General features: G+C 45.2%; 1 protein-coding gene across 1 annotated transcript in view; it reads left to right on the top strand.

The window, feature by feature from the left end:
• Positions 1 to 1,154: 1,154 nt before the first annotated feature.
• The window catches only part of ADAMTS2 (ADAM metallopeptidase with thrombospondin type 1 motif 2), a 175,439-nt gene continuing 163,869 nt past the window's right edge, over positions 1,155 to 12,724 (top strand). The window contains exons 1-2 of the mRNA XM_034066717.1: positions 1,155 to 1,261; positions 2,166 to 2,527. Coding sequence (XP_033922608.1) covers positions 1,174 to 1,261; positions 2,166 to 2,527 — 450 coding nt within the window. The 5' untranslated portion in view covers positions 1,155 to 1,173. The remainder of the gene's footprint in view (positions 1,262 to 2,165; positions 2,528 to 12,724) is intronic.

Genomic DNA, 12,724 nt, shown 5'->3' with positions numbered 1-12,724 from the left:
TAACTGGGCTCTTTGTCATAAAGGACCAAGAATAGTCAAGGATACCAAGGAAAATTCCTTGGCAGAGGACCAGCTTCCCACAGGAAGCCATCACATGCTGGTTTCCAGCAGGGTTCAACCCATGCGGATGCAGCTCCGCTCAACCTGTGGTGGGTGAGGCCTTGGAGCAGCGAGTGCCCAGGATGGGCTGGAGGACTCTGCAAGGCTGAAGGGAGGAGAAACCTGCAAACCTGATAATGGAACAGCTCAGGAAATACATACATTATCTGAAAGGAAGAAGCAGGATGGCATTTATCCTGGCCATATGGAAACAAATATAACTTGGATTTTTTTTTTTCCATGAAGGCCTCTCTTGGTTATTGAATTATTTTTAAAAAAATCTTCTTCTATATCATATTTATAGTATTCCTTTCGTTTTCCCAGTCTCTCTCTCCATTTGCAGATATTTAGTCTCAGATGGCTTTGCAGAAAGTAATTTTGATCTTACTGGTGAATAGTCCAAAGAGTTATTACTGTGAAATGGGTATGTGGGGTCACTGATTCTGTGGGGTGAAGATCTCTGATCGTGTTTTGCGTGTGTTGGTGGCACTTCTCCCATTCGGGTCCTTGCTTTCAACGGGAACCCGAGGCTCCAAGGGAGCTCATCCCGAGGAGCCCAGCGTTTGTCCCGTCGGCCTCGGGTTTTCTGGGGAATTCCGTGTGAATTCCCGGGCTGGAGCCGGGACTGCGCATCGAGATCCCAGGGCTCTGCCCCTGCTCCGGGGGACTCCCGACCCCGGGGTGGGGGGGAAGGATGGGATGTTCGCTTTTGTCCTCCGATCCCCAGCCGCTCCTGGGTCCCGTCCAAGCGGGGCAGAGGCGGGTCCCGGCCCCGGAGCTGCCCGGCGGGGCGGGCGGTCCCCGCTCCCCTCGGCCCGGCTGCGCCGTGTGGCAGCGCCTCTGTCAATCAGCCTGACTCCACTCCCGCACGCCCTGTGGATCCAGTATTATACCCCCGCCGCCTCCTGGTGTCTCTGCTTCGCTGCGAGCCGGGAGCGCGGCCGCCACTGCCGCTGCGGCTGCGGCTGGGCGAATGCGCGGGCGGCGGGGCGCGGGGCAACGCTGAGCGGCGCGGAGAGGGGCTCCCGCCTGGCCCGCCCCGGCTGCGGGCAGCCCGGGCACCGGCCCCTCGCGATGGACCCTCCCGCGGGCATCGCCCTCGTCCTGCTCTGCTGCGCTCTCGTCCTGCCCGCCGGCGCCCTGCGGCGCCCCGGGGACAGAGGTAGGTCTCCGCCGAGACGCCTTCGGGCTGCTGGCTTTGCCCCGGTGCCTCGCAGCCCTCCCGTCTGAAGTGGCGGCTCCTCTCCCCGCGGCTTTCCGCTCCCCTGGAACTTCTGCTGCGGGTACTTTTGCCGGGTTTGCAGTTGTTTCCTGCAAGCGGCAGGCGGGGACGGGGACGCGGACGGGGGGACGCGGACGGAGGCACCCGGCGCCGCCGGCAGTGACAGCGCTGCGACCACAGCCTGCCCCGCGGAGGGGGCGAGCCCCGCCGGGCAGGGCGCGGCGCCTGGAGTTCCCCATGCGGGATGAAGCACATGGCAGCTCGTCTGCCGCCTCCTCCTCCTGCCCCGGCCGTCGCCGCCGTCCCAAACTCTCGGGGCTCTCGCTGAGCCCGCTGCCGGTCGCTGCCCCTGGTGTTACTGTCGCCACCCGACACATCCCCGCCGCATCGGGGTAGTTTGAGGGACGCACCTTTCTCTTGCGGGCTTGCCACCTGCAAACCAATCCCCTACCCCAGCCCTTCCGAGCAGTCCCGGAGGGGATCAGCGTCCTCTCATCATCGCGGGCAGCCCCAAAGTCCCGGGGGCTACCTGAGCACCCATTGGGTGGGCAGCGGTGAGGGGTCCCAGCAGGGTGGGCAAAGGGTAGCGGGACACCGTTGCACGCGCAGGAGTGGGGGCCGCGGTGGGGTGGGGAGGCTCACGCTGCCGTCTGGTGTTTTGGGGAGCAAAAAGCAAGTTTGAATGAACTCTGCACACTTCATGCTTGTGCCTGTGCGGAGTGCAGTGTCCATCTGCCTTATGTAAGTGTCTGCTGTGCTAATGAATAATGGAATAAAAATCCCGCGGCATCAGGATATGTTTAGTTCTAGTGTCTCTTTCCTCTCCTGCTCTCTCCCTGTAAAGATCCAGTTCCGAGGAATATAGAGGAGTACAGCTTTGTCATCCCCACCAGCACCGATTCAGAAGGCAGGTTCCTATCCCACTTAGTGTCTGGACCTCCAAAAGCGCGCTTCAGGAGAGCCACGGGGGAATTGCAACATGAAGCAGCAAATGAGCAAATATTTTACAATGTCACTGTTTTCGGAAGAGAATTTCACTTCAGGCTGCGGCCAAACTCCCGGCTCGTGGCCCCTGGAGCAACAGTTGAGTGGCAGGAGGACTCTGACGAGACTCACATTGAACCTCTCTATGGGAATTGCCTCTATGTTGGGGATATCACTGATTTGCCAAATGCTTCAGTCGCTATCAGCAATTGCGATGGGCTGGTAAGTTACTTTTGTTATTCTATCAAAGATAATTACATTAATTTCCTCCAGCCTTTAAATATAAAATGTGTGGACTGTCAGAAACTCACACCTCATATGGTAACTGTGAATGCAAATTAACTAATGTTCCCTTGTGTGGGAATAGCTGCGCTGCACCAGGCACTTCTTTACAGACAGTGGCACTAGAAGTTTGAGCACATGCTCTGTGGTAGCTACGCTGGAACAGAGCAGCTGAAGCCAGGATTTATGTTGATTTGTGGGGAAGTTACTTGAGGTGCCTGATGCTTTGAAAAGGGATGGAATAGCAGGCTCTCAGCAGCTTCTTACACATTCCACTTCCAGTTTGCAAAGGCAAATTTTAGAAGATTTAATCTCAAATAATGGGCTGGGCTCCCCTGGATGCAAATTTGAGAGGTAAAAATGGGTTTGCCCTGGAAAATTTTAATGTATTCAGAGTCTGTTTTCATGGATCTTTCACTCGGTGAGTTTCATTGCTTGATCTAGTGATTGATGCAAAGTCACAGAAGAGTTTGAGTTTTACAGGCAAAGCAGCTCCCTGTGAGGCATTTTGCAAGGCTCTGTGTTTAAAACTTGCTGCAGCTTTCTGCCCTGGAGTGCATGTTCAGCAGCCAAGTTACAACTGCTTGTCCCTGACATCCAAACTGTCATACCATCGTTTGAACAGTGGTTACTGCACAGCAGTTTCTTTAGTTAGAAAAGGGCTGTATGTCTGGGAATGAACAGTTTACCCAGCCTATGTTTTCTTACTATACCATTTAGAATTCATGATTCTGAGATTACTTAATTTTAATGCATTCTGTCTCTACCTAAAAAGCCAGTGTGAGTTGTATTTACAGAAAGTTGTTCATTTGCTGTGCCAAGAAGATAACATGTATGGAGATTGTGTGTTGGCTGCCTGAGAATAGAAGGGAATCAAATACTTCCCCCCTTACTCTTTCCTTTCCTGTGGTTTCTCCTAGCTGCATGCATTCCTGTTTTGAGGAGCAGGTTTTGGTGCTGCAGTTATTTGATGTGGACAGCTGGCTGAGGGCAAGAGGAACATTAGGACTGAGGGAGGAGAGCAGTTCAGAAAGCAGAGTGTGAGCCTGCAGACCTGCCTCTAGGGAGGAAGCTGAATTGCTTTGTTCTCCCCACACCTAGCACAGATCATTTTGTCTGATTTACCTGCTCTGGGCATTGCAGAACTGGGGTGGAGCCAAAGCTCTTCTTCCTTCTCAATCTCTGCTGAATGGTGGTGGAAGACCCTACTGCTCAGCTTGTGCTGTCTCATCAGCACAGCTGTTGACTATAAGGGCAGTGGGGAAGCTTGCTCCCAGTGTTAGCCAGAGTGCGGCTCCTTATGTTTGGAGAAGAGCTTTATGATGAAATATAACAGGAGTTAAGGCCAAAGTATGGATAAGACTCTAAACAGTCAATGCCTCATGTTGCATGTGTAAATGACTAAGTGTTCATGAAATGCTGCTGGTTTTGCATTTGTAAGGAACTTCTCAAATACAAGGGAATGAAGCCAGGCCTCAACTCAATAGCAGTCATAAATGGCTGGAATCCAGAGAGCTACCAAAGGAATTCAATTTTCAACCTGTATCCACAGCCTGTGTGTCTGCCTCTTTCCAGCACTCTTGTTATCATTAGAAGCAGGAGAGTTGGTCTAGTGTAGGAGCCGCTGTGTAATAACCTGGCTGTCACACTAGTTCTTGCATGGCACTACAACTTCTGTGGTTCTGCTAATACAGTTGGAAGTGGCTTACTGTTTCTTCCATTGTAAATGCTGCAGGGCAGAGACATGTTTGGTTTTCCCAGGTCACTGAAGCTTTCCTGCAGGAAGCATTGCCTCTAATTCTAAGCATCTCCCCATAATGATTTCCCTGAGATTGTGCAGTAAATCTATTGTGGAACAACAAATTGAACTCCAATCCCTTGGGTACTATGTTCCATCTCTAGCCATTCCCTCCATCTCAGCTTCCTTCTTTCTTGGGGAGGGAGAGTTTAGAACAGATATCAATAGAATGACACAGACTCCAAGAAATGATACCAGTGGTTTTCCAAAAGCCACTGGTCCTCCATGGACAGCAATAATGAGCAACTGACTCACTTTAAAGTTAATACTGCACTTAAATGTCTCTTGGTTTTCCTTTTTATTTCTGGTGTTTGCAAAGAGTATTGAAGAGTTTCTAGAGCAATGTATTGGCAGCAAGACATTCCTAGTGACCAGTGAGCTGTGTGTTATTCTCAGAGTTACTGGTATTTTAGATGAGTCTGAAGACATGGACTAGGCTATTCTCAGCTAGGTTTCTGTGTCCTTTTTTTCTTCACACCTAGTTTATTTTGGTGGAGAAATGCCTTAGTATCATGAATTTTCTTTCGGTTGCCTATAATATGCACACCATGGCCAAAATTCTAACATAGCCCAAGTACTTCTGCCTCCTTTTCTAGGTTACTCTGGAGGTAGGGATGATGGAGCTCTCTGATAACTGAGCTGTAAACTGATAAGTGTTGTTTGTTATAAACTTGCTTCACTTAATTCCTAGTATTTTCTCTAAGTGCTTGCTTTTCAAGGTGATTTGACATCTGTCTGTGTTTCTGGGGGGCTTCCAGCTTCTACATTGAGTCATTAGGGCTGAAATAATATTTGAATTGAAGTTTCATAGTTGATCTTTACATTGCAAACTTTTGTTGACTGAATCTGGTTCAAGTCAGTGAATGCATCTGCCGCATTGCCAACTTGTGATGTTATTTCCTCTTAACATCCCCTTTGGTTTGCACTTTACTGCCAACTGTGTCTTATTTTCCAATTATTGTCTGAGAAGAGTCTGTCTGGTGGTGTTGGTATTGCCAAAAGGAGAAGTTGTTGGAAGCATTTACATGAAAATAGTAGGCCTGCAAACAGATTTTGAACTGTGCTATAAATGGTGAAGGTTTTAAATATGCAATAATTCTAATTGAAGTCTAATTCCAAATGAAAAAGTACAGTGAATGCAAGCACAGAATTACCTGCTGCCCTCACTGAGGAATTTGGGCGCTCCCAGTTTTCTGTTAATGGAAGTCAATGAAAAATCAATTTTATTGATATAAAAATCAAATCAGAGACGGATGAAGAGAAATTCTGAAGTATACAATCGAGGTGTGTTTTCAGAGCTGAAATGGGTCTTTACAGATCACTGGAAAGTTAAAGCTAATCAATAGCTATTTTTAACAGGTCTCTTGAGTCATGGATGTGATTTTTACCATATTAAAACCAAAGTTTTTAAAGCTTTCCCACTGAAGATAAAACCACTCTGGACAGCATGGTATCACTGTGGTTGGCATGATAGCATCAAACTCATTTTCCACAGAGTGGCAGAGCCCACATGATCAGCTGCCTGTGGCCTGCTGGCTGTTGTGGAAGGTATTGCACTTTGAGTACGTTCTTGATCCTTGGCCAGATCCTTACTTGTTGGCACAGCTGGAGGATGAGGGACCTTGGCTGTCCTCTCTAAGGGTTAGCTATAAAGGAGAAGTGGTTGGAGGCTGTGAAAATGCCATGAACTAATAAAAAATAGGATTATGGGAGTCCTTCCAGATTATTGCCTGAACTATGGCAGCTCCCTTTCTTCACCCCAACAGATGAATGTACTATTGTAGAATAACTCTTTATGTGCCTCAATTTCTTATTGTGATAAGTACCACTGCAGTGCTTGAGGCAGATATGCCAAAAATGTCTTCTTCAGGTTGACAGAATGGCAGTATTTGGTTGTGGAATTTTAGAGATAGAAACTCTCTCCCACTCTCCTCATAATATTCATTGTTTGTGGGCTAGAATGAATGTGTGATTAAACACAAGCAGATACAGGAGAAACACAGTATCAGCACCACATCTGGTGTGGATAATGAGCACATGATTAAACTAGGCTGCAGTGCAGAGTCAGGCTTACTGACAGGATCCTAAAGGACAGAGGATCGCAGCTCCATGTAAGAATCTGTATGATCTAGCATCCAGAGAAGCAAAGAGAGGAACAGCAGTTTCAGTAACAACACGATGTCTCAGCTCTGCTTCATTACTGTAATCCTCTTCCTTTTTTTTAAAGTTAAAATATCAGCTGTCAAAAAATGTCACTATATTGTCATTAAAATGGAAAGTTACTACAAGTAGTCATATATAAATTCTATTATTTTAATAGCTTACTTTCTATTATTCAGGACATCTGTGGCTATATGTTTTCTTATGGCACTGCCTTACATGTCGGGGGGTACCAAGCCATAGTCACCTCCCCAGTACAATGGACATAAGGGTTTCGTATGTGATGGAACATGGAGGGTTTGCTGTACAACATCTCAGTCTTTACTGTGTACTGTAACAACCCTCACAAACCATTGGAGAGAAGCCTGGTGCCTGGCTGCTTGCCCAGATGCTATTTCTTCTAGAAATGCTTGGGCCGCCAGCAGTGCTTTGTAGACTTGTGCCCAATACTAACAGGAACTGTAGTAGTGGGCTGACTTGGGTGGCTTTGTGGTGATGCATTTGCTTTACTGGTCAGTCACCAATCTTGAGCTGACTGGTGCTTTGGTGCTGTCAATGGAAGCGCATGTCTGTTGTCCCAAGACTGTGTCATCTGTTGTTTGTATTATTCATATTTTAGTTACTGTTTTTAAAACCGAATAATAGAATAATTTGATTTTTTTGCAGTCTTTAATTTACAGGGGTGTATTCGTAAAGCTTGTGAGTTGTAAATGTGGCTTCCAGATTCAGTCAGTGGTGTTTCGTAACAACAATTCCAACTACCCAGGTGAAATGCCCACCTCTCTTTCCCGGGGGAATATTCCCTCCTCCTTCCTGCCATGTTTCCTGCCTTCCTGAAGACATTTAAACACCTTCTGAAGTCCATCCTTGCTTAGTGTAATCTTGCTTCACTGTGAGCATGAGCCTGAGCTCTTTAAAGTCAGCCAGTTTTCAGGTTATATTCTTAAATACCTTTCTGACAGAGATGCTCCCTTGGAGGTGGCCACAGGGCTGAAATTGAATTGAGTTTACCTTAGGTAGGTCATGGAATTTACCTGGATAAGAGGGTGAAGGTTCTACTCACAATGAATATGCCAGGAGAAGACAAACATGCTTATATAACTGTATTTTTTTTTTCTTTTAGACATCCATCTCCTGCTTTCATATGGATTTACAATTTGGTTTTGTTTCAGTTTTGTCTGGTTTTTGGATTACACTGGGTTGTGATGTAGCAAAAAAGCAGAACTCAAGGTAGCACAATATTGTCTTCAAAGTCTGGTCAGGTCAAGTGCCTGACAGTTAAAACAGATGCCTGCTACAAAAAATTCCAGTAATTCTTTTTGGTAGGCTAAGTTCTTAGCCTTTACATTATGATGGGCTTGCATCCATTTTTAGTGGATTAAAATTTGGCATATATAATCTCTTCATTTGGGAGCATTTTCTCTTCAAATTAAAACCAAATCAAACCGAAGTTGCCATCTGTTTTTTGTGCCATGGCAAAAACCACTGTGAGCTTTTTGCTTTTTGGACATGTAGAACTATAATAGAGTGGCAGAAGAAATGCAAATAATTCCTGTGGCACAGTATAGAACACAATTTAAAAGCCATTCTCTTTAAGAAAACATCAGCTCTTCCTCTGCAGATGATCAGAGTGGGGTCTCCATTAATCCATATAGTCTTTTGAATTCAGCTGGGGTCTCCATACGTTTAAACTAGGCATGTGTGTGAATTTTAGCCCAATCAGAGCTGGACTGCATATACACACTTATGATATATAAGACCTGTATTTCCTGCCAGAAAGCCATAGAGCTCTTTTGATGCCCAGCACTCAAGCATATTGGTATACCTTTGCAGGACAGAGACTTTGCTTCATAACCCATTCTCTGGGTTTCTGTTGTTCATGTCCCTGGGCAGCACTAGCCTGCTTGGACAGCCCCTTCTGCTGTGTAAACTGCAGGGACTTTCCCTTTTACAAGTTGCAGTATGAAACACAGAGAGTGTAAACACTATGATTCAGCCTCTAACTGGAGTAAATTATCCTCATTTTGCTGTCCTTAAAAGAAACTCTGTCATCAGTGAGTACTGTTGTTTTTAATTTGCATCTTCTGTGCATGGATCATCTCACCTACATTTTATCAGAGAGCAGAGTAAGTAATTTCCTGCATCATACAGGTGGACACCATCTGGACAGAATATCCTCAAGCAATCAGAACTGCTATCTTTATGGTATGTTGTAGGCCTTTGGATAAAAGATAGGCATTTCCTTATGTTCTACTTGACCTTGCGTTGCCTTGTCCTCATTGTAGTAGTGTCTCAGCTGTACTATTCTCTTTGACCACACAAGAACTAATTTTCCAACCAGAATATTAAACCATATACACCCAAGAAAACGTACCTAATGGCTCCTCCTACTTTCCATCTTGGAAAATCCAAATATAGCGACTAATTCTGATAAGGTCATAATCACTTTCTGAGGTAAGCAGCACATCTATTCTGAGAAGTCTGTCCCTTTTCAGCTCCTAGAGGTGTCCCTCAAAAGATGCTCTTATCTTACTGAGCTACCAGCTCACTGCTTCCTCCTAGTGCAGCCAGCTGTTCCAGTGTTCCCTGAGAATTTGACAGCGCAGATTCCTGCAAATGGTAAGGCATTCCCACATTGTGAGTTATGGACGTTTTGCTACAGCAGGTGGGAAAATAGTTCTTTGGATCAGTCCGAATTCCACCTGCTGCATGGAGCAGACCCATGCTCCATAAATCGCACTGGTATTTTATTTGACCTACTTCTGAGCCCTTTTTCTTAATGGTGACTGTTGTTTGGTAAGCAGGTCATACCATCACTTAATTGCACACTAGGACATTTCTCATTCTGGGTCTGATTAAAATGGAGAATCAAGGAGCGAGTCTTCAGTCTCCTGCAGGGGCTTCACAACCTTGCATTTGCTTCCCATGAACAGCTCCAATGTGCACACCCTCTTTTTCTGATCATCTTCTCCCTCTATTGCTTTCCTTCTTCCAAAGTTTCAGTAAGTCCTTTATCACATCACATCTGGTTTCTTTAGCCCCTTTATGTGTGTGTGTTTTAAACTCATCTTTGTTTGCAGAGACTTGACACAGCGGGTTCCCAGTTTTAATAGTCTGCAGAATGAAAGGCCCACATTTCACATGCTATTTTCAGCATTGTTCTATTAAACTGTAACATTGAAAAGAAGAGTGTCCTCTTCAAGTGCTGAAGAGCATGTTGCTTCCTCATATCTAAATCACAGTCTCAACTATAGATCTTCTGAGTTATTCCCAGGTCTCAAAATGTTTGGTACTTTCCTCAGATCTGGAGGTCCTGGAGTCAGAAGTGTAAATCTCAGCTCTTTTTTTTTTTTTTTTACTTTTTCTTCAAAGTAACTATTTTCTGTTTCAAGTAAGTATTTTTAAGTAAGAGTTTCCCTCAAGGAAAAGGCAGAAGCAAGTTGTGTTTCTTGAAGTGTCAGAAATCACCAGGTCAGTGAAAATCATCCCACGTATGTCCATTTGAAGGTACTTTAGAGTACAGATGAGTCTCTCTTAACATCTCATGGCTGATGAGAGGGGTAATCCTGTTCCCTTGGCTGCTTCCTGTTGTCTGCTCCCATTCCTCCCTGTTCCAGCAGCCTGCTTGTCTTATGTTAACCCAGTGGATGAGCAGCCAGACCAGTCAATTTATAGAATCATAGAATCTTGGAATAGTTTGGTTTGGAAAGGGCTTCAAGATCATCCAGTTCCAACCCCCTGCTAGAGGCAGGGACATCTTCCACTAAAGCAGGCTGCTCCAAGCCCCATCCAACCTGGCCTTGAGCACTGCCAGGGATGGAGCATTCACAACTTCCTTCACAACAGCCTCAATTGCTGCCTGCCAGTTTAGCTGCTTGAACTGGCTCTCTGTGGGGTGAGATGAACTTTTTATAGGCAAAGGGATGAAAGTGGGAATACCCTCAGCTGGGCTGGAGGAGAAAAGTGAGATTGCTCCTTCAGAAACGTTGACTCAAGCTGTATTGTAAAACCACATCCTTATTCTCATGGTTTTGAAATGGGTCTATTTAAGGGAGCTTGACTTGTGCCTTTGAGCATCAGAAGTTGGAACTGCAGCTTTGGACAATCTTTTTTGTTCTGCTCAGTGGATGGTGGCTTTCCACTTTGTTACTCTGCTTGATTCTTTCTTTTTGTACTTTACAATGAAATTCCATCTCCATTGGAGGGAAGTGTGATGGGATCAGAGAAAGGAGTGGAGTTTGCTGCTATGAGAAGGAGAAGAGATGTTCTGATAGTGGAAGGGAGAGTGAGAGAAGCAGAGGGAGGGAAATGCAAGTTGATGAATGGTAAAAGCAGAGCAAGAGACGGGATCTCTGCCGTGCTGTGTGTGCTTCTGAGAGAGTCTGTCTGCTGGTGTGTTATGTGGGCTCACGTGCTGAGCCTGGCAACCTCAGTATCATTTTAGCCTCTCTGATCCCACAGAGAACCTGCTCTGCCCAATAACTTCTATACTTGCTTTTCTTTTCCTTCCTTCATGTCCCTTGTAGGACTGTATCTACTCATCTGTTTGCTTTCCAAAACTTTGCCTTGCTAAAATTGAAGTCCCATTTGTACAACTTCCTGTTGCTCTTTGATCTTGGTATCCTAAGTGTGCTAAAATTCATCGATGTTCTTTTCAGTTTTATATTCTTTCTTATTCCCTTTATATTGCTTCATGTCAAACTTAATATTTTGCCTCTTTATTGCTGCACTTGTGACCTTTATCTTCAAAAAGAAATAAATAGAATTAATTCTTCACTTGTGCAGCTCTCCATGGGGAATTCAGAGGTTGAAATTCCCAGTGTCTGTGGTATTTTCTGACTCTTACACCTGCAAAGTACAATATTATCACTATTCTTTTGACGTGGTGAGCTGTAAATAAAGCTACTTGAAGTACCTTCCTGCTGTCATTCCCTTTAACAGTTCCTGGAGTTGCCATCTCTGTGTTTGAATTTCATTATATGGTCAGACCACCTTTTCCCAGCATTTAACCTCTACCCTAGTGGACCTCAAGGGACAGATTACAATCTATTTGCTACTGAAATTAATCATGAAACCTGCTAATCATTTGATGACAGTCAGTGGATATCATTGGTGTCTTTGTGGATAAGAAGAGCTCCTTTTACCTGTAACTAGATGAAGCTAAGTTAATGCATTTAAGTTATTCGTCTTCACTAAGTGTATTGACTATAGGTTGCTGCTGTTACTGCCCTTTAATGAAGATGAATTATTTCTGCAAGATCTCTGAAGCAAGAAAACTAGAAGTACCTGGCATATGGTCAACATTTAATCTGGTCTTTAGAAGACATAAAAGCACAATATCTTTCTGAGGTTTTAGGACGGCACAGTGCCATATCTTGATGTAGGCCCTGAGTCTTTAAGCCTTTATTAAAGTGTTTTCAGATTTACCACCTCTGTAAGAATAATGAAGATGATGTGTGAGAAGAACCTGCATGGCTGACCAGCTGGCTTGCCAGCAGCTCTTGCTCACCTCTTTGCTTTTACCCCATTAATTCCAGTTCTTACAGGAAGCAGTCCATGAAATGGCAGTGATTGCATTTTGTATCCAATACGGGATGCTCCTGTGGAAGCCTCTCAGGCTGGTGTTGTGCCTGCTTCCCTCTGTCTCTGGGTAGTTCTTTCATGCTTCCTCCTCCTACTATGGAGCTGCTGGGCTGCAGGTGGTGGAGCTCTTGGCATGGATTAGCCCCCTCAGGCAAACCCACCCAAAGGCCCCTTAGCACTGAGCAGCCAGGACAGGGGCTGCAGATTCACTGCTACTATTGCACAGTTTGCCCTGCAGGAGAGATTTCTTTTTCAAGTTGTGCTTCTGAACATGGGCTTTTTGCCATGATATCATGAATATCGTACAGCACAGGATGGAGAAAGTCAAAATAATACATCAAGGCCAACAGGAAAGAAAAGGCTTATTTTCTTGGGAGTAAAAATATGTCAAGAGCTAAACATAGTAATAAATCATTTAAATTTTAATAGAAATAGAGTAAAATTGTAGAATTTGGAAAAGAGAAGGGGAAAGCACCAGTTTTACTCCAGAGACTTGTTAATTTTGCTGATACTTCCCCCTGTATGTAAAAGACAGAACTAACATCCAGTACCTGCCCTAGGCAGATGCATCTTGCAAGTTCTTCCATGGTCAAGTG

Source organism: Melopsittacus undulatus, chromosome 10 (assembly GCF_012275295.1).
Source record: "Melopsittacus undulatus isolate bMelUnd1 chromosome 10, bMelUnd1.mat.Z, whole genome shotgun sequence".
Lineage (NCBI taxonomy): Eukaryota > Metazoa > Chordata > Aves > Psittaciformes > Psittaculidae > Melopsittacus > Melopsittacus undulatus.
The sequence above is the reverse complement of the archived record's forward strand: the minus strand, read 5'-3'. Positions and strand labels throughout refer to the sequence as shown.